The sequence below is a fragment of the Hydra viridissima genome, unplaced genomic scaffold, assembly GCF_058129835.1.
Source record: "Hydra viridissima isolate aposymbiotic clone 2 unplaced genomic scaffold, HvirCarnegie_v1 scaffold_10, whole genome shotgun sequence".
Classification (NCBI taxonomy): Eukaryota; Metazoa; Cnidaria; class Hydrozoa; order Anthoathecata; family Hydridae; genus Hydra; species Hydra viridissima.
Window position 1 is genome coordinate 17,296,116 of NW_028324309.1, and position 24,544 is coordinate 17,320,659.

Here is a 24,544-nt window from a genome sequence, read left to right on the forward strand (position 1 = left end):
GGTGTAAGTCCTTTTACGACCCTGAAAGAATATGTTATTTTAGTTAAATTGACATGCAAGTCATTTACGTAATCAAATTACACATTTCTAAATTCGTAGAGATATTTCCAAACTTAGTACAACTTATGCATATTTTTTAATGGACTAAAATGCTAACCTTTAAATATCTCGAAAGCAGAAAGAATGGACTTACATCAATTTCAAAATAAACGGTCCATATATAGCAGCTTTTTTCATTTTTACATAATACATGATTTACATGGTAGAATAGCATTAAATTACAGACACAATCTATTTTAGCAATTGCATGAGTATTTTGCTTCCTTTCAGAACACAATTTTTCTTACATGTTCTCGTTATTTTCAACACTTCATTAAGCAATTAAAAAAAAAAAAAATTGATATAAAATAACTTAATATAAATTAATTAACTTGGTGCATGCTTTGATGTGTCATAAAAAAGTGTTGCGAAGAAAAAATAAAGAGGCTGATTGAAAGCCTATCATTTATATTAAGTGTTTTGGACAGAAAGTTTCGAAATGAGATAAAAGTGAAGACTAGAATACCAATAAATCGATGACCATGCAAGATATTTGCATGAAATTTTATCTAATCATAAACATAAGCACCTGTTACATATCCACCAACTTTCATGTGGATGCTGCCAGTAGGTCAGATTTAATAAGCATTTTTCTAACTCGCATTTGAAGGCACGAAAACAGTATTTTCAAAAATTTCAAAGTCAGAAAAAAAGGCAAAAAGGTTTTATGCCATTAACTCTCTTTTTCGAGAATATGTACCTAAACAAATCTGTTATTTACCATTTGTCACATCTAGATTCGAATGTTTGATGAAATATCTTCAAAGATTTAAAAATGGCAGATTCCAACAGCCACTGCGTCACTTAGTTTAAAAAAAAAAAAAAAAGACACTGGAGAATATTTGAAGTTTACTGAAAACTGAATTCAAACAAAAAAATAATTTTTTAACCGGAAAAAAATAATTTATTAACCGGAAAAAAGAACATACAAAAAACAATTCCGTTCACTCGTTAAATTCATCATGAAAGTACATGATTGGTGAAAACTAGACAGTAAAGAGAGTATTTGAAGGGACTAGGATTAAATGTAGAAATAGGATTGAGTGTAGAAATAGAGCTGTTACTAGAGAAAATCAATTTATAAATTAACAAAAGCGTAATTCAAAAAATTCGTGTAAAATGACAGTCTAATCATAAAAATTTGTGTAAATCGCTCTCTAATAATAAAAATTTCTGTAAATGGCATAGACGAAGCATTTGTAAATAATTATCAATTAAAACTAGATTAATATTTGTTAAAGAAAAAGTAGCGAGCCACCTCGTGATATGTTAAATGATCGAGACAATGTTTAATAATTTATTTTTATACAATTATACAAAATTTTCTTTATTTTTACCTATCACTGATCTTATTCGACGCTGCAAACCATCATTTTCTTTGTTTGAATAAATGAGTTCGTGTTGCAGCTTGTCGATGACTTTAAGGAGGGATTCGCGCTCCATGTGAAGTCCGATAACTTTAGCATTAACCACTTTTAATTCGTCTAGAAGACGCGCGTTCTCACCGATTAACTCATCGACATGTTGATTTATTGCATCAGTAATTGTTATGCTGTTAATGGTTGTGCGTTCGCAACTGCTGTACGATGTTGCAACATTTACTAAGTTAGTGTTTTCTTCTTCAGCCACAGAATTTTTTAATGTTTGATTAAAAGTTATTATTCCGTTCTTATCACGAGATACGCGCAGTTCTTCAATTATCATTTGTATAGGAGGAGGTTTAATGGCAGATAAATATCGTCGGGGTTTATCGTCGTATAAAGATATATCTGAATTAGTAATACAGAGGTTAAAAGACATTTGAGGGATAATAAATTCATCTTCGGCAAACTCCGCAAGATTATCTAAAGTTGACATGAGTAACGCGGCCACTAATGCTTCCATGCGAATTTCTGCAAAACCCAAGTCTGCGTCTTCCTCGTGGGAAGACTGGCTTCCTGAGGTTATTCGTATTTTTAGAGCTCCTTCCCCGGTGATGGCGCTCATGTTCACTGTATTTTTATCGTCAGAGCGATCCTCTCCTAAATTCCCACGAGTATCTAATATCTGAGAGTAGTTTAAATTTCCCAGTTCATTTAAAGCTAATGTTTCGGCCGCTAATTTTATGACACTATTATTTCCATTAACCTGTAAACCAACAGTGACCGCCCCAATACGAACGCGTAAAACGGATACTAATTGATTTACTGATTGCGACATAGAATCATAAAGAGAATCGCCAACTTGTACTTCAGCATCGCGAACTCCCTTCAATTGAGATTCAAAAATCATTCTCGAATAGTCGTCAACACCAAAATTTCCACCTACATTTTGACTTTCAAAATAATCGAGATTTTTAGTATAAAATGCACCATTGTTAAAGTTATCAGCAGAAGATACATTAAGGATTTCAGGTGGGGTTTGATGAGAAGATAAGTTTAGGATTTCAGACGGAGATTGATGACATGATAAATTAGTAGCTGAAGTCAAATACGATGCACTTTCGTTTAACAAACTACGTTCAGGGGCGTCTTCATTTCTTAAGAGCAAACGTTCCGTATACAAACCTTCTGATTCGCAAACATTTTGAGCGTTGGGGGAATTCTCTTTTCCATCTACTGATAACGAATTCGAGGCATCCATTTTTCTGAGAGGCAAAATGTTTGACGATGTACCAAGTGTCCCCCCGTTTCTCGCCCGTTCCCTCTCAAAACGAACTCTATCAAATAACGGAAGACGTTGAATGGGATCAATACCATTGCAAGGAGAAAGAATGAGATCTATCACTACGTTAGGTACGGACACATTAAACACTACAATTTCGCTTTCATTTTCTTTTAAAGGACTCTGACCGTTATCTTTAGAACGCAGATTATCTATTGCAATTCGTTCAGATACCGAAGTGAACAATTCACCGACCCGAAGCAAGAAAAGCAGCTGAAAATGGTCTATTTGAACTTTTATAGCTTTGGATACGGAGAAAAGTATTCCAATCGCTGCATTCTCGCTTTCAAGAATTGAATTGTCCTCTTTAATCTCCGCCGTTTTTATAGTTGAGGAGGAATGATCACACTCTAAGTATTCTGGGGGTAAAGAAGTTACACTCTTATTTCTTATGAGACGAGGAGTGTTATCACCTTTAGATGTGTACGGCGGAGGTGGTACGTCCTGTTGATAATTTTCACCATAGTCATTCAGTGAATGTGTATCACTTGCATTGCAGTTATCCGAAAGAGTGAACAAATCACTCTCAGAATGGCTAACTCGTAAAACATCGAATCCTTTCACATCTTCGTCAAAATAGTTTTGAATGTAAAATTTCGATTGTGGAACGTTTCTCTTTTTACAATTTTGGAGTTGAAGTGGTGTCGCGGATTTACTAAACTTTGGGTTGTTCGAGATTTCTAGATTTGAGCAACTTTCTAAAACGACCGACTCGACAGGACAATGGTGTGAATTTTGAGCGTCATATACGACATGCATCTTTTTAAACTCGTGCTCATTCGGCTCTGTTGTACTGACGTCGTTAGGTTTAGTAAGTGACAATTTTTCGTCATTTTTTACATAAGTAACGTTTTGACAAAACCACAGTCTTAATGGAAATGCATGTACAAAAGGAACTGGCCTACCACAAGCTTTCTCGATTCCTGTAAATTCGATCCAAAACTGATCAAACCAAATACACCATATCTCCTTAGGTAGGTTATTTTGTTGTCGTAAACGTTCATACAAGCCTTTGTCTCTCTTAGTCAAGTTATGAAGTTGATGATAGTTGATACTATAATCATTTAGCCAAGTTGAGTTAGAGATTGGCGAAGTATCTGATTCAATATTAGGAAAACATGTCATATCAGCATAATGCCTTGAACCAATAAAATTTTGCAAGTCGTTTAAAATGTCCGGCTGAGTACATTTCTCACCTACGCGGCAATTTGAGACGACAGCTTGCGAAATTTGAATTTGAATGCTTTTCGGGCGCTCTTTGGAGTGATGGAGATCAGGAAACTCCATCAAAGGTATATGAATCTAGATAAAAACGTTTTCGCAATTAAACGAAAATTTTTTCGCAGTTTAAACGTACCTTTAATAATAACACGCGAAGCGCAAAATAATAACCTTTGGCATGAGAGCTTCCAGACGTATTTCGATGTGTTCAGCAAACCCAGGTTCTCGAGATATGAGTTCTTTTGTCCAATCCTAAAGTTAGACGTTGCGTAGACCGAGAAAAATTTGCTTTAAAAAACTCTAAAATTCAAAACGAAAGTTTCAAATAAAATACATACGAGGCCAGCAATGACGCTTTGGGCAAATCTATTCAGCCAAATACATGTTAGCGGATGGAACGTCAACTGTGTCGGGTTTAAGGAGATAAACAAATTTGGAACGGGAACTTTGAAAGGGAAAAAAAAAAATTTTATCTTAAGGATTTTTCAACAAAATGAATTCTAAAGTTCGATCAGCATTTTACGATCATATATAGCTTAATGTTACCATTCTATTTTAGAAAAAAAAAAAAACTTAAAATATATACGCGCATAATTTTTTTTGTACCTGGTAAGTTATTGGTCTGGGCATAATAATACATCGAGTGATCAATATAAATAGCTGGCATTTCTTTAGGCAAAAACAAAGCTTCTTTCTCTGAGGATAAAAAAGGTTTATTTTCCATTGTCTTACTTGTGGTTACTTGCATAATTTGAAAGTCAGAGCAGTTGACAACAAAGAAACTTTCATATAGAACCTCTCTTTGGCGCTAAAATGTAAATCAAGTATTTTAAACAAATTGCAAAGCAGTTCGAAAATTCGAAATTTGAAAAATTTAAAAAAAAAAAAAAGACAAAATTAAGTTATGCATATCTAATGATCAAGTTGAATAAAAATTGTTTTCATGAAAGAAACGAGATCATGAAAGAAGCTAAAAAAAATTTCATGGCAACTTTGGCAATATACCTGAGCTCCATGTGGTGCTGCAGAATTATGAGATGTCTTTCGTATTTTCCCTTCTGTTTCACGAAAATTTGTCATTAGCTGATGCGCCCATTGTTTTCTCTGATACGCAACTTGATCGTCAATTCTAACCGCACTTCTATGACTTCCTGCAACATGATAGGGACAATGATCTAACGAAATATTGGTTAGTGAAATTTGTAGAGCAGCTCCTGCTTCGTCGAAATAATTATCAGCAGGTTCTTTAGATTGATTGCCATTTAGACTACTATCATCACATAAGTGCAGATCAACTTGATGAGTTCGTAAATGTATAGAAGTCTCAGTCAGGTTATAGGCTGAAAAAACATTGTCCTGGCTGACTTGACCTTGAGTCTGTGTTGGTGTAGATTCAACTCTTTGAGGGATTGGCATGCTTCCTTGTGATATTGGAAGGAATTGGCTTCTAAGTTTTATCAGATATTGTACAAAACTAGAAAACTTAAGCAGTTGAGATTGTGTTAATACCCATAATATGTCATCAAGTATGATAGCTAATTTGGAAGCAATCATTGTACAATCAGATAGCCTTTTTTTGATCACTAAGCGAATAACACTGTTATTAGTGATAAGGCGGAGAGGAGTGGAAAAGACATCCTTTGACTAAAACACATATAGAGATCTTTCATCAAATATTATCACCATGAAAGAATACCTAACTACAAAAAGCTAGATTAACATTGTTATTTTTCCATGTCACAAATATCTTTTTCTCTCCAATACTCTAACATTATTTAATTTTGCCATTTACATTAAAATAATGGTTAAAGTATATTTCTGAACAAAAATTTTTTACTTAGTGAGAAAAAAAAACAACAACAAGATTTTGCAAAAATTGTGATTATGAAATAATAAGATATATAAATAAAATAATACTAAATAACCTCTGGCTTGTAAGCTGCATCTGCATCCACCTTCATTGTTCCCCACCTGATTTCTTTGAAAGTCAACACTTCACCTCTTACTTCATCCTTCAACCTTGTTACCCTCAAGCTACTTGCTTGCTGCCAGTCAGGTGTAGTGCTTTGGATAACAATTCGAGATATATTCACAGATGCCTTAAATCCAGCAGATGTAAAAGCAACCAAAACTGTATTAATCGAAATATACATCCCATCAAGGACTCGTTCTGCAAATCCATATTTGGTTGGTTTGCTGTAAAAAAATACTTTTTTTGATCAAAATAGTAAACACTATTAAGTAACTACAACTCTCTGGATATACATATTAAACACAGTATGGAAATAAATATTAAGCAATTATTAAAAAAGCTGATATCATTAATTTAGTACTAGGATCTTTTTATCTTTGACAACACCCTCAAATTTTCTGCTTACAAAACCAATTAATCAAATAATGATCTCCCTATATGATTCAAACTCATTAGGTTAGTAAACAATTGACAGAAAACGATGAGGGATCAATCTGTTAAAACAATTCGATGAGAGATCAATCTGTTAAAACAATTCCTCAAACAAGCCATATAATCAATCTAAACCTAAAACTGACCTCAAGAACTAAATCATGCTGTTATTTTTTAACTGTTACATTATTTTGTACTTAATAAACACTTGTTACAACTTTTTTTCAATGATATCTTTATAAAAAACCTGCCCTATAAATTTTATGTTTTTAACAACATTTTAATATCAGTTATTTAAATTATAGCAACTAATAAAAAAAAGTTTAACAGAAAAATGTTCACAAAAATTTAGAGGTTTAATGTAGACGTTGAATAAACAGATTTTTTTGCCTTTTTTTTTGTTGGTTAATAGTCCAATATTAGAATACAATATTAGAATACAATATTAGAACAATAGTCAAATAATAGAAAAAGGTTAATAAGATGAAAACCAAAGTTTATTATTTTCTAAAAAAAAAAAATTAAACTACCAAAGGACCAAACATTAAAACAATGCTTTTTTTTTAGACTTTTAGTACCACACATAAATTAACTCAACCAGATTTTTTTCATAAAAATAAAAAAAATAAATTAAGAAAAAAATAAGAAAAGAAGTTAATCAAGGAGTCCAATTTCAATATTATTGTTAGACCTCTTTTAACCTTAATTAAAGCTGCCAAACATCAGGGTACAAATTCAACTGGTGCTTTAATTTCTCCCTAACAAATGGTAGCAGCTTCAGCAAAACGAAATTAATTTAATTCTCTGGTCACCCAAAACGCTTAAACACAAGTTTTGAATCCAATAAAATCTAATTGAGTTTGGTTGGACAAAGTCTAAAAAAGTTACATAAATAGTATAAAACAAGATTCAGATGTCATTTGGTGAAAAAGTCCAATGCAAAAGAGATCCATAACTTGCAAAAGAGATCCATAACTTGCAAAAAGTATGTGGGGAAGGGGGGGGGGGGGGACATTTTAAATACTAGCTTTGTTTCTTGTTGTGCCAATTTTGATTTTAAACATTTTTATTGATTTATTTTATTATTGTGCTTGCTAAAATTTTAAAACATAACTGTATTTTTTAGTATAAAACCAATGCAAAGTTAATGTAGGAAAAATTTTTATTGAAAATAGGAAAAAAAAAAATCTAAATCTATATATATATGAAGACCACACTGGAAAAATGATCAAGCTACATTTTTGCTTTTTTTGGGGTTTTGCTCCTGTTATATTAGGCTGCAGTTTAACTATATAATAATTGACTATATAACTGGAAAACCTATCAAATTACACAGATATTTAGCTTAAAAATTAGTGAGCTGTGGTTTTTTAAAGTTTAAAATCTAATTTACTCAAAACAATAAAAATGTAGGTTGATCATTTTTCCAGTGTGGTCTTTTTATATATATATATATATATATATATATATATATATATATATATATATATATATATAAAACATGGATTTTTAAAATTACCCATTGTTTGAAGAAAAAACAGGTAAGTTTGCTACTTTTTCTCTTGCAGTTTCTGATGCAACAATCTGTACTTCAACACAATCCAAGCGCTTAAAAGTTTAATGCAAAAAATCATTACATAGCACACCGAAATTTTAACAATAAGTTAACAAAATAAAACAGAAAGTAACAAACAATAATTGTGCTGTTTAAATTTAATGTATTTCATTTCTAAACACTCCTTCATAATTTCATGATATTTTTCTATACGATAAATTTCAGCCACTTGTACCCAACTTACGATATTTTACAGCCACCTGTAGGAAGATATTCAAAAATAACTTTTTTCTCAATATTTTTATAAATTTTACCAAAAATTTCTTATTGTGCTTATTTTCTGCAGATTAATTTTCACTCATTTTTTGGTTAAAAAGTTTGTAAGGAATTTTAAAAAAATTGAGGATCTTCACAGACCTTCAGTGATATTGGCTTGAATAGCAATTCTAACTTATACTACAATAGCTAACACATTTTGATTAGCAATTATGAGTGAAGATTAGTAATGATGATTGAAGTTGCTTAGTAGCAATGCTAACTACTCTGTTGTCATGCTTACGTGAGTTTAATTGTAAAGTTTTATTTGTTCATTTAACTTTGTTACTCACCAGACGTATTGGATCAGATTTTAAACTTGTCCAAGGCACCTTTAAAAAAATATTACTAATTTATATATTCATATTTAGAAAACAAACACAAAATTTTGACAAAAAAATTCTATTAACTTTAACTTAAAAATTGCATAACAAAATTTGATTTGATTTAGGAAAGAAGAACTCACTTTGGCAGAAATTTTATTACAAGTCACTTTAGTTAGCTGCAGCCATGGAGGGAATTCTAAAAGCTCTGAGAGCACTCTTTCATCTAGTTCAAGATTCGTAAGCTCTCCTTCTCCTTTGAAAAATTTCAAGCTTATTGAGTTTGGATCAAGATTCTTTGCAAATCTAAGTAAAAACTTATTACTTCATAACCTCAAAAAATAAATAACACAAGGTTCTTTGCAAATCTAAGTAAAAACTTATTACTTCATAAAAAAATGTTTGCTTGCTGGTTGCTCGTAACTTTCATTTAAAACTACACTAAATACAGATTTTTAAAGTTCTTCGTCACAATCAAACACATTCACACAAAGAATAGATAATTATGTATATCCACATAGAAAGAGGAGCACTTTAAAAATGATATTTTTATATGAACAAGTTGCAAAATTTACTTCCTCCCAATTGTTTTATTTTTTTAGCTTACTTTTTTTAAACTTATTCTTTTTCTAAATTTTTTAATGTTTCATTTTAAATAATTAAACTATTTTTCTATCTGACAAAAGCTAATTTTTAAAGTGTGGTGGTTAAAGTTTTTTGCATTTTTTGAAGGAATTTCTTTAAGCTATCCAATTAAAAATAACAAAAGTCCCTTACTTTGCACAATGTTGGGAAGATTGCAAAATTTAGATTAAGGGAATCTTATGATAAAGAAGCTGTAGATGACAACTTTAAGACTTTTTTGCAGAACAAATTTAAATATTTGGAACCTGTAGGAATTAATAAATGAAAAAAAAAAGCTTTATGTTCCTGCATGTATTTAAAACAATGTTTGGTGTCTTTATATATTAAGATGAATTTCTTTTCTGGTGATATAATTGTCAGGAAAAATGGTGCCTATGTAAAATCATTAGAGAAAACTTTAAAAGCATGAAGTAGTCTTAGAAATAAAAAAGATAATTTCTATGAATGGAATAATGTTATGTTTTTTTTTCAGGGAGCCACAAAAAATAAACAAAACTAGGAAACTTTAAAAGTGCCTGATTTAGACTTTCAATGGGGGCTCTTGAACATATAAAAACTTGTAAAAAACTTATTAAAAAATTCTTGTTTTACAAGTTTTTGAACTTATTTTTATGTTTTTTGTTTTTAACAAGGTTGTTTTCACTTACACACACACAGACACAGACACACACACACACACACATATGTGTGTGTGTTACTTTATTGAGCAAAAAAATACTAAAATTGATCTTTTATCTTTAATCAAACTAACCTTAGAACTATTAGTCTTTCAAATCCATATGTATCATAAAGTTATACTAACATTGTTATTGTTGTACAAAGCTAACTTGACCTCTAGTTAACTTTGCACATTTTGTAAAAAATTTTGAAAAATTGCTAATTACAAAAAAAAAAAAAAAATCGTCAATTAAATTAAACTTAAGGCATCCTAAATAAATGATTGATTAGCTTATATAAATGTATTAGCAGTGTAAAACAGATTTTTATAGATGAAAATTAAGAATAAGTCAAATTTCTTTGCAAAGCACAAAATCATTAGAGATAATGGCTGCTTCAAAAAATATGCATTACTTTCATAGATTTTGTAAATTGCAACTTGGGAATTGCTTATATAGTTTTTAAATGTAAATACCCTTAAATCAAAATATTTCCCAATAAAATCAAGATAAATTAGAGGGGTAATATAACTTAAAAAACTAGAAAAGTTGTTATAAATTCATTAAGAAATTAGCTAATACTAAATAAATAAACATTTACTAAAAGAAAAAGCTTCAAAAAGCAAGATAAGATATACAGCAGAATTGTTAAACTTATTTATTTTTTTCTCTAATGATGTGTTGCTATAAAAGCATGCAAATCTGTTCAATCATAAATAGAAAATTAAATATATTTATTGCATTCATTTTTATAAATTTAACTCACAACAATTAATTTTTACTTTGATGACATAACACATAAAAAAACAAAAATGTTAAAAACAAATATCAACTTTAAAAATTAGTATTCAAAAATTGAAAATGTTGATAACTACCATAACATTTAACATCTCCTTTCTTTTACATTGAAGTTATAAATCTTTGTCATACATGCTTTAGAGAGAGAATGTAGATAAAGGATAAACTAATGGTGTTGAAACCTTTGCTCTATCCTTTAAGAAATTATACTCTCGATAATTTTGTTTATGGTTTATATACTTAAGATGATTAGCATCAAGTTCTATTAAGCTCTTTAAATCCAGTAACATATTTAGAAAGAAATTTAAAAGTATGTATCTGTTTATAGCTCACTTTGTCAGTTGCTTCGTTATTTGATTCTTTGCCCATGAAGCCATCAACTATTTCCTTGTCTAAGACATAATATAGAATAAAGGACTTCAAACATATCAAACAATGTGGAGTTAATAGATTTGCTTTTTACTAACAATGCAACAAAGCAAATGAACTTTTTATAAAACATTTTTTGGATACATGCTATGACTTGATAAGACGAACTCAGATAATTCCCGTTTAGGTTTTTATTAGCCCGGATCGCGAGTTTTTTTAAAAAAAAAACAAAAAAACAAACAAATTAATTGGCACAGCATTTTGAAAATGGTGTTAATTTTGGTTTTTAAATTGAGTGTTAGAAAAAACACCCTCAAATTTGAAAATCATACTTTTAAATTTCTACAAAATTTAATAACTTTTATAAATATCAAAATTTAACTGATTGAATTTTTCCTTGTTGAAATTCATGCATTTAAATCAATTTCGTTTTGAAGTTTTAAAGAAAGAAAACTCAAGCACGGTTATGACATTTGACAAATCAAAAAAAAATTTTTTCGAAATAATGTTTAATAAGCGTTTAATAAGCGACACTTCAGATATTGACTTTTAAAAATAAATGCTGAAATCATAGCAAACGAAAATATTGCACTGATGTGGTTTAGCATATCATACATTTTGCAAAAAGAAAAAAAAAAAAAAAAAAAAAAAATCGTGTTGTTTTTTTTATATTCACTGAACCGTAAGACAAAGCTGTAAAGAGAAGCAGCCTTTTCCAAGCTAGCGACTTTTTACAAATGAAAAGAGCTAACAGTGTGTAAGATCTGACGAACACTACTAGTGACATAAGAAATACCAAATTTTATCAAGTTTACACAAATGATTCCATTGCGCTGATGAAATGACCCAGCAAGCACACAACGTTGAAATAACGTTGATCAACGTCGATCAACGTTATTTCAACGTTGTTTCAACGTTGTGTGCTTGCTGGGGATTTATTCGCACTCATGAAATGATTCAGTTGTGCTCAGGATATTACCATTATATTATCAATATGGGTTTATCACACAGGTACAGGAATACCAACTAGGAGCAGAAGTACCAACTGGCATCAAAAATATTCTCATTAAGTGAAAAAACAAGTTAGGCTTTTTACACTTTGAACCAATAAACAGCCCCCATTCTTCTTGATTATACATGGGAACACCTAATTGTGAAACAAAGAAAGTTTGTCTTCAAAAGTAGGTGAACAAAAGTCGCTCGAACTGGAGTAAGAAGCTTTTAAAGAAATTACTCTTCGTTGAATCAAGTGGTTTTTAGCTTTCTAAGAATTATCTTCTATTAGTATAAGCAAATAATCGAAAAGTAAATAATCTTCAAAACATTCAGGAACTTTTACTAAATGTCGTAGTACCTTAAACATAGAGAAACTAAGAGTTTCAGATTGAAATTGTAGGGTTATAATTTTATGAGCTTTCAAAGTGGATCAACGAGCTATGTTTGAAAACTTTGTTAAATTAGAAGGCATTTTAAATTAGTCATAACTTTGTAGGAGAGGGCAAATCATGTACTAAGCCATTCAGTTCCATCAAAACACGGATCATCTTTTAAATGTTTAAATATAGACGAGAAATTTTTTTTATTATCTGATATTATTTCTTCAGTTTCGGTACCGGATTTTTCGTATTTATCTTCTGAGGAGAAAAAACATTTTAAAGAGTTAAAAACAGTCTCCTCGGTGGAGAGCCACAGGTGTAACACGCGAAGATATACCAGAATGCTATCATCAGATCTGAAACAAAACAAGAGTATGATACCCTTTTCAGAACAACTTTAGAAAATGTTTATCAAACAACCTCATTTTAGAAAAATCAATTAAAAATTATTGGATAGAAAAAAATTGTTAAAATGGAAGGCAAATCCACCGAACCAAGTTAAAGATAATTAGTATCGTTCCTTAATTTAGTCAGTAAAAGAAATTTCACACAAATTTACCTAGGGCATAAAGGTGAGTTTCCACTCATACGGTTTAGCTACGGGAAAGGGATGGGAAAATTAATACGTGAGCATGCGCAATGATTAGTTTTCAAAATTAAATTACTAACTGCGCACGCTCACGTGATTAATTTTCCCATCTCTTTCCCTTTTCCGTAGCTAAAACGGATGAGTGGAAACTCACCTTAGTTTACTAATAACTTAGTGCCGACTTAGTAACCGTTCTTGAGAAAAATAATTTATCAGTATTAATTTTTCTTACCTGTATATGTGTATTCAATTTTACTCTGAAAAAAAAAAAAAAAAAAAAGATTGTAAGCAATTCTTTTAAGATTAAACAAATCGCAATTGATATTGAGAAATAAACATCATAAAGAGAAAAAAAACCAAAAAAAAAGCTGAAATCAAGAGTAATTTAAATTCATCAATCATTTGCTTATTAACTTATTAGAGGCTAGTTCGTCTTTTTGTTCTTAATCGCAAACGATGAAACAGAGAAAAATTCTATATATTAGCAAATACATTATCATGCCCATATATTATATCAGCAAAGTGAATCGAGGTGAATCCAGAATCTCCTTCGGTGAACAGTAAATCTAATGTCAATTTTATTTTTTTTATTTAAAATGGATGATTTGATTATGATGAAAATAGAATCATATTTTTATTTAAAAATTTCAAAAGATACCCTTGATCTAAAAAGAATAAAATTTTCATAAGAATGGCACTTCGTAACTGGAAAACAGCAATGGCAACATTCAATCAACATCAGAAATTTATTGGGAGTTTACAAAATTCCTCTGAGACTCACTTAGACTATCGAGAGTATAAAGGTTAACAAGTTAACGCAGGTCACCATAAGATACCATAAATACAGCAGCTGAATGTTTTTGTTAAATCGTCTATTGACAATTAAAACTCATTAAGTGACACTGCAGCTAATTTGAGATAATCAAGTTTTAGTTAGTTTACTTTATTAACCCCAGTTAGCACACAACGTTGAAACAACGTTGAAACAACGTTGAAACAATGTTGATCAACGTCGATCAACGTTATTTCAACGTTGTGTGCTTACTGGGAAACTCCATTTATTGAGATATCAATGTGATATCTCTAGATAAAATACTACTATTTCGGATTGATTTACGCACTTAGCGACATTTTCTTGCAATATGTTGTTAATATTTGGGCATCATAGTGTATAAAAGTCAATTTCCCATAAAACTGTATTTAATGAGTTTTACTTGTCAACCGACGAAATATTCCCCAATAGTTAATAAGGAAATGATAGACTTAAGAAGCTAATCAGATCTTCGAATCAGAATTCAAATAAATTTTAATTTCGAGGAGCTATTGCAAGCTGTTGTATAATACTTGTCTAATGAAAAATAGAGAAATTTTCTAGTTTTAGAGCTAAACATGACTCAAAATTGACGAGAATCAGTCTACTCGAGTTTGTATGTCAGAGGTTTCAACAGTGTACTTGATTGCCCAGAACGCCTTTTAATTACCATAAACAGTTTATTACGAAGCTATTAACGTTATTTTTGTAGTAAGAGAAACGTTCGATCAACTTTGCTGCCTTAATCTTTGAAAAGTTGGACTTTTTATTACTCAAGTCATTGAATTCCGAAGATACGAACGTAAAGTTGACTTTTGTAAATGGAAACCACTTCACAGATGTCGAGCTTTTAAAAAGTAACACTCAAAATTGCTATCAGGAGAAGAAAAAAAGCTGTTCCCAAGAGAAAAAAACATTTTTGACTTACATAGATTGGTTTGATATTTATTTCGTGCTCAAGAATCTGTGCTCAAGAATCGCGCTTCACCTAATGAATTTTATATCTTGTAAAACTCAATGTTTCTGTTTTTTTTTTTTTTTTATCAGTAGTTAAATCGGCAATAATTTGATCAATAAAGTGTAATTTGGTAAAATGCTATACTTATCACTTACAGAATATCTCATAATTATCAGCCTTGATAAGTATCAAAGTATTAAATCTCATAATTATCAAAATTGATAAGTATCAAAGTGTTAAATTTTAGAAAAGCCTCTGCTCCTCAGTTCCGATGACAAATCTGCGGTTTGTTTACAACGTACATTATTTTGCATTTTTGTAAAACGTGCAATTAGTTACTGTGTACGTAACGTCCGAAGGATTTTATATGCAATATAATCTAATGTCAGGAAAGTCATTTGTCTGATTAGTTTTTATTTTTCAAACTTATCTAAAGATGAAGCCAAATGTAAATGTAATAGCGGATGAGCGACTGCAAGAAGAATATAAAGCATGGCAAAGATTCCATCCTCAGGTAGTTTTTAAGTTATATTCCTAAAAATACATATACCTTATTAAAAGTGATATTGAGCAGATTATTTATATGTTCTACTCCTATCTGCAAAAACACATGTTGTTAAAAATTAGTAAAAATTATTTAAGCTGCATATATGTTAATCAGAATTTTACAGTTTAAATGAATACAAAGCATGAAACACGAAATAGGTTTTAGATCCAAAAAAATTTACAATGGCTATTCTATCAACATATTACTTAAAGTAATATGTTGATAATTTACAATGAAATTTACAATGGCTATTCTATCAACATATTACTTAAAGAAAAAAAAAAAAAGTCTTCTTCATTCTATAAACCATTTTTTCCCTCATTATTAAAAGATTGGTAATTTTTATTTTAAATGTTTTTGTTAAAATGTTTTGTTTTGTAAAAAAAGACTAAATCACTTAGAAAAATGTCATTCTAAAGTTAATAGTTTTAAAGCTACACATGTGCTATCAACAAATATAGCTAAATGTACTGCAAAGAAGAGACCTCCATAACTATTTCTTTTGGAAAATGTACCTACATACCATTTTTTACTTAAATTTAGAAGCCTAAATTAATTATTGTTGTGGATTGCATATAAATTAAATACTTTAAGTAAAAACCAGTAAAGTTTTACTCCAACATCCCTAGAGTTCTGAAAGCTCTTATACATTATTCTACAATATGTAATTTTCTAACAATCTATAAAGTTTGCTGCATGTTTATTGGCTAATTTGTTCATTTTTTAAAGGGTTATAAAGCAAAGCCATTAAAAAAAGATGGCATTGTGAATTGGAAAATATGGAGTTGTTGTAAGATTTATTTCTTGAATTGTTTTAAGAGCTAAGTAAAAATTTGTAAATACAAATAACTAAAAATCGAAGAAAGGTTTTCATTAGATTTTGCTCTTTAATTTTTTTTCTAAAAACAAAATCATGAAATCTGCTGTTGGCATGACAACAGTTTTACTTGGTTATGAGTTTTTATTTCATTTTTATCTTTTAGCTGTTCCAGGTAAAGAAAAGGTAACAAGAGTTTAAAATTTAAAATTTCACAATAGCTTCTTTTTTTTTTTTTTTCTTAGCTGAGTTTTTGAGGAAATTAATTTGATTGGATTTAGCAGGTTTCCGAATTTTGCTGGTTAGTTAATAACTCAATATAAAAAAGAGTGCTGGAATTTTACAATTTTTATATTGCTCTAGACACCTTGGGAAGGTGGCAATTACAAGTTAAGACTTGAGTTTACAGACCGGTACCCATATGAACCACCTAAATGTAAGAATATTTCAAGTTTTTTTTCCTCATGTATTTTTTATTTCCTCATTTTTGTTTTTATATGACTTTACATATAGTTTGATATTTAATTCATTTTTAATTTAAAATGCTTTAAGTAATACAAACTAAACCACCTTATTTTGTGACATTTTTCTAGGTGTTTTTGACCCTCCTATATTTCACCCAAATGTTTTCCCATCTGGTAAAGTTTCTCTGTCGCTGATTGAAAAAGATTGGATACCTCAGATAACCATTAAACAGGTTCAATATTTATAGTTTTTATTTGTCAATATTTATAGTTTCAGAAAGATGTGTTGTGAATATTTTACAACTTAGCATGAAAGCAAGATGTGTTATTCCTCTAAATAAATCTTTTAAGGTTCTACATGGTGTCCAAATTCTGCTAGATGATCCTAACTTTAATGACCCTGCACAAGTTGAAGCATTTGTTATCCACAGGTACTGTATGTTAAATTCTCTTGGGAAAATGTTGCATCATCAGCCCTAACTTTACTCACAGTTCTGTTGTTAAGAAATTGTAACAACTTGTTCCTTTTTAGCCAAGGGAAGCATCTCTATGACCAACGCATAAAAGAACAAGCTAAATTAATGACGAAATTATGAATTCAGAAAGTTTTCATCAATCAGATATTTGTCATTTGCGAATATATTCACGTTTTGATAAAAAAATTGACAACTTATAATTTCTGTAATATAATCTCTTGCTCTTATCGGCGTCGTAGGACTTCTTATGGCTGTTATTATTATATTGTAATAAAAATAAAATATTTTAAATTAATAATTGATAGCCTATTTTCGTTTATTGGTTAAGTTTCCGCTAGAGTATAGTGCATCGCTTTTTAAACTGCTGTTGGTATACGAGGCTTAACTGAAAAGATTTTTAATTTAGATATATTCAGTGGATTCGTTCTCGTTTGTTCATTCCTTTCAAATCATTTCAAAAAATTTTCAGTGTTACTGGTGTTTTCAAATTCCGCGTTAAAAAATTGTATATGTAAATTATTTCGCAGAGTGAAGTAGACGACATTTGAATGGGATGCTTTTTTTTGCAATCCAAATTAATTTATATCAGCTTTGTAAACTAGGAAGAATGCAAGTTAGGAGTGCAGAGCATTAGACAATGTCATCAGTTTAAGAAATGAGTGTAGTGAGTTTATTCATAGTTAACAGTCAGTCTTAACATGTTTAGTTACGTTCACGTTGTGTCCCTAAATTATATATTAAGTCTTAAAACTACGGCCCCTTTATAAGATGTGGTCGATCTTTAAAGATCTTTCTCCCTACTTTTTTTTTTTTTCATCAGATTAGCAATCGATGAAAGAAAAAAATGAGGAGAAAAATCTTTGAGATCATATTCTGGTCCTAACTAAACTGGCTTACACTTTTCGACCCTAACACTATTTTGCGAAAATATAATAGTGAAAACATCTCTTAATAGAAAAGCAGAGAACAAAACGATCGCATTTTGAGATCTGGTCGCACAAATGAAAGACTGTAAAGTAAATCGTGTTATAGAAATTAATTTGACTAGGGATTAAGGGATCTCTATTTAACCGCGATTAACGGTTAAAATAAAAGAAATTAAAGCGAATAAGTCTCCAGAGTATATTGAAATTAGTTTTCTATTATGTAACATTGTTCGCCTATTAAATAGCTTTTTTGTGTGATTTAACAGAACGTTAGCTTCTTTACTTCTCTCTCACCTTTTTGTTAGTTGGACTGTATTGTTGCAAAAGAACACATGTTCCCAACGAACATTAAAAAAAAAAATAGATATATTTCAAAATAGCAAATAATTGAATCTCAAATGTTATTTGCCGAGCTTTGAAATTAATGAAAACTCCTTTTAATTCGCTACAACAATACAACAACAACTTTTGTGTGAATTCTCACTTTGCTATTGTTTTCGTTTACCTTGTCGCTGTCTTACGATTCAGATTATCTTGCTACAATTCGAAAATTTTTTTTTTTTTAAATCTTACACCTGTTTTATCAGCTTTTCTCTTTAAGACTTGATGAGGTCATCAATTAACTGCAGATCATTAATGTTATGTGGGATTTTAACAGAGTACATATTTTTTTCAGGATAAATAGTAATAGGATTCTATAATTCAAACCACGTCATCTCCACTTTTACTCGGGTTAGAAAGCGGGCGAAAGTTCAAAAATCCTACATGACATGCTAACCCCCCCCCCCCCTTTCACAAAACTAAAACGTTTAGTAAAATTTAAAAAACAAAAGCACATGAAAAATAATTTCCGTAACAAAACAATTTCTATACAATTTAAAAATCTACGCAACGCAAAACGTTTGAAATAATATTTAAACAATAATTGCCAAACTTTAAAACAATTCTTTCTTTAGGTCATTCAAACGACGAAGTAAAATCTTCCTTCGCTGTTTCTCAAGCTCCAAATCAACAAGAAGTTTTTGCTCTTGTGCTTTTAATTCGTTTAAATGTTCCAGACCTTTTTTTAATATCTGAATTTTTGGCGCTTTATCGTTCGTAGCGAGTTCTGGAATATTATCTCTTAAGATGTTAAAGCGAATTTTCAGGTCGTTACGTCGTTGACGCTCAAGGACATTGTGTGTGGCCCTGCTTAATATTGGTTCTTGTTTGATGTTTTGATCTTCGAAGTTGTTGCGATGTTCAAAACTATCATAATGTTGTTGTTCGAAAATTTGAAGACCGGGAGAACTCAGATACTGGTATTGTTGCAACGGAGAATAACTTGAAACGTACGATGCTGATATATTGCAATAATATGGTTGACTATTTGATAGACTAGAGAAAGAATTATCGTTATTATTAATAGCGGTGGGATATTGAAAATAATGATTATTTTGCGAGAGTTTTTCGCTTTCGTAATAGCGTTGATCATCGGATAAACCATCCCAATAACCTATGAGAAATGAAAATTTTCAGAAATAACAAATTACTATTATTGTAATTATAAATATATTATAAACATATTATGAATATATTTTCAACAAGAAAAGTTTAAGTCTGGTAACAACGGAGATTTATGCTGACTGTGCAATATTTTACTGATTGTTTCTCTGCAAACGCTGGCACGCTTTTGCGCCATCTATTTCTCAAGTAACTTCGGCATAATTGAACAAAACTGAACGCTTCGTAAGAGGGAAAATAGACTGAAGAAGACATAAAGCGGAAGTCAGATAAAGATTAATATTCTTAAATCGAACACGTTTCTGGATTACGAAATCATTTCGTTATTAATTATATCATCAGTCATTTTTTAAATGACTAAGGCATACAATCCGATTGTCAAGATTTTGACCAACTGTAAATAAGCATAATATACAGCTGATTAAAGCCTAAGCAACATTTCATCGGAGATCAAAGTCTATTATTTAAATAAGACAAGTTGATTTCTTACAAAACACATCTCGCAAATATTTTTAATCCCCCTCCCCCCCTCCCCCCTCCAAAAAAAAAAAAAAATCAAAACATTGTTACGCAACTATTTCAACACATGTTCAAATGAAAACCGTTTTCAAAGAAATCCCAACGAACGCCTAAAGTTTAAAGATTGCACCGCTCTATTGCAATTGTCACTTTCCAATTTAAAGCGGGCAGAAATTTTCCTCCCTTCAAACTTACTTCTTATTAAATTATTTTCTTATCAAATAAGGAATAACAAAAAATCATAGGTAAAGTAGAGAAACTACCTTCAGTGTATGAAGTTGAAACGTCAAAGGACGGGACTACTTGCAAACCTGAAACAACGATAAAATTCAAAATAGACGCTCATGCCATTATGGCATAAATGACACCATTTTTTAAAATTATGGAAGTATACATAAGAAACAAATAAATTGATTGTTGTAAAACCGATCATTACTTTATTGGTTTAAATTAAATTTGTATTCTTAACCATTTTTAGCAAATTTTTCTAAACTCTTTTTCTTAAAAACAAAATAAAAACTTAATAAACATTTCAAACAGTACCTTGCGCACCTTGTCCATACATCCTGCTCCTAGAAAAAAAAAAAAAGTTTTTTTTTTAACGCGTGTTTAATGCTCAAATGCAAATATGACGAAAGTAATTGAACCCATCGGGCTGCTTTTTATGTGAGTTTAATATTTAAAAAAAAAGGTAATCAAAACTGAGAGAGTGATTTTCTTGTTGTTAGGTTTTCCTTTCGTTTAGTAACGTAACAAACCTTTCTTGACTTTGAGAAGTGCTCGCGTTTAGAAAACTGTAAAATACCGCTCAAATCTTTATGAAAGACCTTTACGTCAGCGATGGAAATTTTATTGGTTCGAGCGAACAATGAGCACAGGTGGTCTTCCAAATGTGAATTATAGAAAAAATTGTTTTAAATATTGTAACTTTTCTAGTGCAACTTTATCAGCCAATTTGCAAACCGTTTGCTAATCTTTGAAAGTAGAACTTATTTTTTTGTTTGATTAACTTGTAAAAAAAATTGAAAATGGACCATTTATTTGTTTTTTACACACCTGAAAACGGCTTCTGTAATTTATTTATCTATTTATTTATCTATTTATTTTGATAGCTCATAATACCGCACTGAATTTATGTAGTAATTTGATGTTCAATATAAAATCACATAAATAATAATACAAATAATGATATAATTAATGATAGCGGCCTTTTTCTGTTAATTAAAACCCTGTTAGAAACTAAATTTAACAAAAAAGATAAATAAAAAGATGTCACTTTTGTTTGGTAAAAAAACGTTTGCATCGCCTGGTTTTTATTTTTCTTAAGCGCAACCCATTCTCTATTCGCGTGGGTTGCGGTTGTAAATGAAATTAGAAATCTTCCAACAGGTGTTTTAATGCGACAGAGGTCAATTTATTCTAATTGCACTTAATTGCTTACAGTACAACGACGTGATGACTTGAACAAAAATTCAATGGAAAATTTTCTTTTAATATTTGTTCAACAAATCAAAATATACCAAAAAAATAATAATAATAATACCCTAATAATATAAATAAATGTTCAAACTTTATTAAAAGACTTCTTACGTTAAAATGTTTGAAAAAAATAAAAAATAAATAAATAATAATAATAATGAATTAAAAACTCATCTTTAAATAACAAAAACAACCACAAGAAATCGTTACTTAACTTTTTAAGGCACGTGTCAAACACACTCCAACATTAGAGGTTAACTTAAGACAAAATACTTACTGGCTAAAAAAATATAAGCTGGCCATTTTCTTCACCATAACAAGAACAAAGAATGTGGCTGAGAAGCTAAAAAATCATTTTATCATGACTTATTATAAACTAATTACAATTAGCTAATGGGCTCATTGAAAAAAAAATTAGTCTCCGGCTAAAGACAGACAGTCTATCATTCTATATACAACATATGACGGTCGTAAAAAAGTTCGCACCTTTTTTAGTTGCTTATTGGTTTGTAATAATTTAATATGTCAAAACTGACTTTTTCAAAGAATTGCTGCCACTTAGAAGTTGTTTTTCCAATATTGCGACACGAGTATAAATACCACCATTCTTGATTTATTCCGTAGAAAAATGTCTGACCATTAACCCTGCACGAGATTTATATATATATATATATATATATATCTTATTTTTGACAGTTATATCTTATTTTTGACTTTTTCGTACATGATCGATACAGTTGTTTGAACAATTACATTTAATAAAAGATAGGGAGGGAGCCTACAACTGTTTCAATCTAAAAAAAAAAGTGCGAGAAAATTTACGCAAGGCCGTTGTATTAATATTTTTTACAACCTTAGAATCCTTTGAAAGTAACCCAAGTTTTACGATTCTTATTTAACAGAAAACAAAACATCAACAAAAATTAAACAAGTTCTAAAAGAAAGAATTTTGAGTTCAGCGATTTTAAACTTGTAAAATAAAATTGAAACAGTTAGATATTTGCAAAAAAAAAAAAAGGACGAATCGAGTTTGTGCAACGCCGTACAACATGGCAGTTTATACGCCCGTCTTAGCTATTGAAGAATTGCGAGTGGTGGACTCGGAACTCTAAAACTCTTTTATTAAGCTAGTTTATTCTAAACCATATTAAATAAATTTTTACGGATTTGTTAACAACATTTTTTCTTCTAAAATTGTTAAAAGATATTTCTTTCTTTCTTTCTTTCTTTTTTTTTTTTTTTTTTTAATCATTTATTTATCATTTATTTAAAAGGTTACAAAGTTCTTTACTTTTTAATTGGTGCATCTTCGAACACAATCATTTGAGTATTTGTCTTTGACATATGTTTAAATGAAATTTTTACCTCAACATTCCTTTTTTTAAATTGTGACAATAATCAGCTGCAGAACGTAATTTATTGCTGACTTTCATCATGATCACAATCAAATTTTAAATAAAATGGTAGCAATCGTAACAATGCATAATCCCAATAGTTGATCGTTTTAATATTTTATCGTCTTAATGTTTTCACAAATACCAAAATCAGGAAGATTGAATTCTTCTTTAATTAAATAACCCGATTTGTCACGGTAGAGGATTTTCACACCTAACCTCCTCCTGCTATCCGGGCATAGCAAAGAAATGGGGGTCAGCGAACTTCGAAATTACCCAAAAAACCTCTGAAGCGTTTTTGAAGTTTCAAAACAACAAATGAAAATTCATTTAACTAAAAACAAAAGAATGTTCTTTTGTTAAAAAATCTGGTAAATTATCGCTATCAAAGTAAAGTTCTTATAAACTGCTTCTATGAAGTTATAGGTATGCTGCAAAACTTTACAAACTCAATTGAAGTATACCAAGTTTTCTAATTAACGGTAAAAAAAAAATGTATTACTTTATATTCCACCACCTGGTCAAATATCAATTTTTTTGTTTTTTTTGTTTTTAAGATTCTGATACAACTTAAATGTATTATATAAATTAGTTAATTATATAATAACTATTTTAAAGGAAGTACAAAATACATTATTGACAGCGATTAATTATAACAATTTCGTTGTTTTTTTTGTTTTAAATTTTTAAAAACCTGTTAATGATAAACCATTAAAAATTGAATGACGTTTGATATCTTAAGATTCACTCAAAACCGTAAGTTGAAAGTTAATCTTAGTTTTCTCTATCTCTGGATTTAATTACTAACAGCTGTTTAAAGAGCAAATAGAATAATTGAACTTTAAAGAGTGAATTTAGATTATGTACATAAGGAAAAAGGTAACATTTTAAAACACAGTGCACAGTGGAAAAAAATGGACTAGAAATGAATAAAAGCTCTTAAAAATTTAATTATAATTTTTATAAATATCTCAAGTCTCAAAAATATAAAAGTTTTTACTTTTCTAAGTAATTTTAGATTTTTTTTTCTTTCTTAAACAAAAAATCAAAATTAATCAGTATATTATAATATATATATATATATATATATATATATATATATATATATATATATATATCAGGCGCGGATCTAAGGGGTGGCTATTATGGCAATGGTCACAGTTTAAATTTAATGGCAGTCACGTTAGTTATGGGTTTTTTCGTTTAAGGAATATCCCTAAAAATTTAAATTTTTCTGCCGTAATTGGTATCAATAACTAATCCCAACTTCACTCGCAGCCAAGACCAATATCTTCTAGCTAGCTGCTATCTATATGTTGTTGTCCCATCTTACCTGTCACTTGTGAAACTTAAGTCAGTGGGGAATGTGATTCCAAACTTCCAAGTCAAAGATGAAGAATATAAGTCCTTTTACTTTTTTTCGATAAAATTTTCCATTAGAATTATAGAATATTAATCTATTAAAATTTTATAGATTAACTTTATTATTTGATTATCAAAAGTTAATGCTCGCTATTATTTTTTTTTTTATTTCTTTGTTATTTTTTTATTCTTCAATTAAAAATTTAAAGATTCTTCGAAGATTTTTGGATTTTTT

General features: G+C 29.8%; 3 protein-coding genes across 3 annotated transcripts; 1 reads left to right on the top strand and 2 right to left on the bottom strand.

Annotated features, from left to right (window-relative positions):
• Window positions 1–935: 935 nt before the first annotated feature.
• On the bottom strand, window positions 936–11,296 carry LOC145182239 (bridge-like lipid transfer protein family member 3B). Its single transcript, XM_090100406.1, has 10 exons — window positions 11,053–11,296; window positions 8,764–8,926; window positions 8,591–8,629; window positions 7,947–8,035; window positions 5,949–6,219; window positions 5,029–5,667; window positions 4,630–4,831; window positions 4,362–4,468; window positions 4,195–4,275; window positions 936–4,104 (listed from the first exon to the last, which is right to left on the bottom strand). Exons 1-10 carry the CDS (start codon window positions 11,094–11,096, stop codon window positions 1,411–1,413), a joined length of 4,329 nt encoding a protein of 1,442 aa, XP_089956532.1. The 5' UTR covers window positions 11,097–11,296; the 3' UTR covers window positions 936–1,410.
• Window positions 11,297–15,142: 3,846 nt separating this feature from the next.
• On the top strand, window positions 15,143–17,335 carry LOC145181136 (SUMO-conjugating enzyme UBC9-A-like). Its single transcript, XM_090065508.1, has 7 exons — window positions 15,143–15,336; window positions 16,099–16,159; window positions 16,353–16,372; window positions 16,550–16,622; window positions 16,780–16,883; window positions 17,002–17,081; window positions 17,183–17,335. The coding sequence occupies exons 1-7, from the start codon at window positions 15,259–15,261 to the stop codon at window positions 17,244–17,246; spliced, it is 480 nt and encodes a 159-aa protein (XP_089921634.1). The 5' UTR covers window positions 15,143–15,258; the 3' UTR covers window positions 17,247–17,335.
• Window positions 17,336–18,885: 1,550 nt separating this feature from the next.
• Window positions 18,886–20,896, bottom strand: LOC145181511 (uncharacterized). Its single transcript, XM_080056615.2, has 4 exons — window positions 20,833–20,896; window positions 20,618–20,646; window positions 20,338–20,385; window positions 18,886–19,547 (listed from the first exon to the last, which is right to left on the bottom strand). Exons 2-4 carry the CDS (start codon window positions 20,637–20,639, stop codon window positions 18,988–18,990), a joined length of 630 nt encoding a protein of 209 aa, XP_079912741.2. The 5' UTR covers window positions 20,640–20,646; window positions 20,833–20,896; the 3' UTR covers window positions 18,886–18,987.
• Between the last annotated feature and the right edge of the window lie 3,648 nt (window positions 20,897–24,544).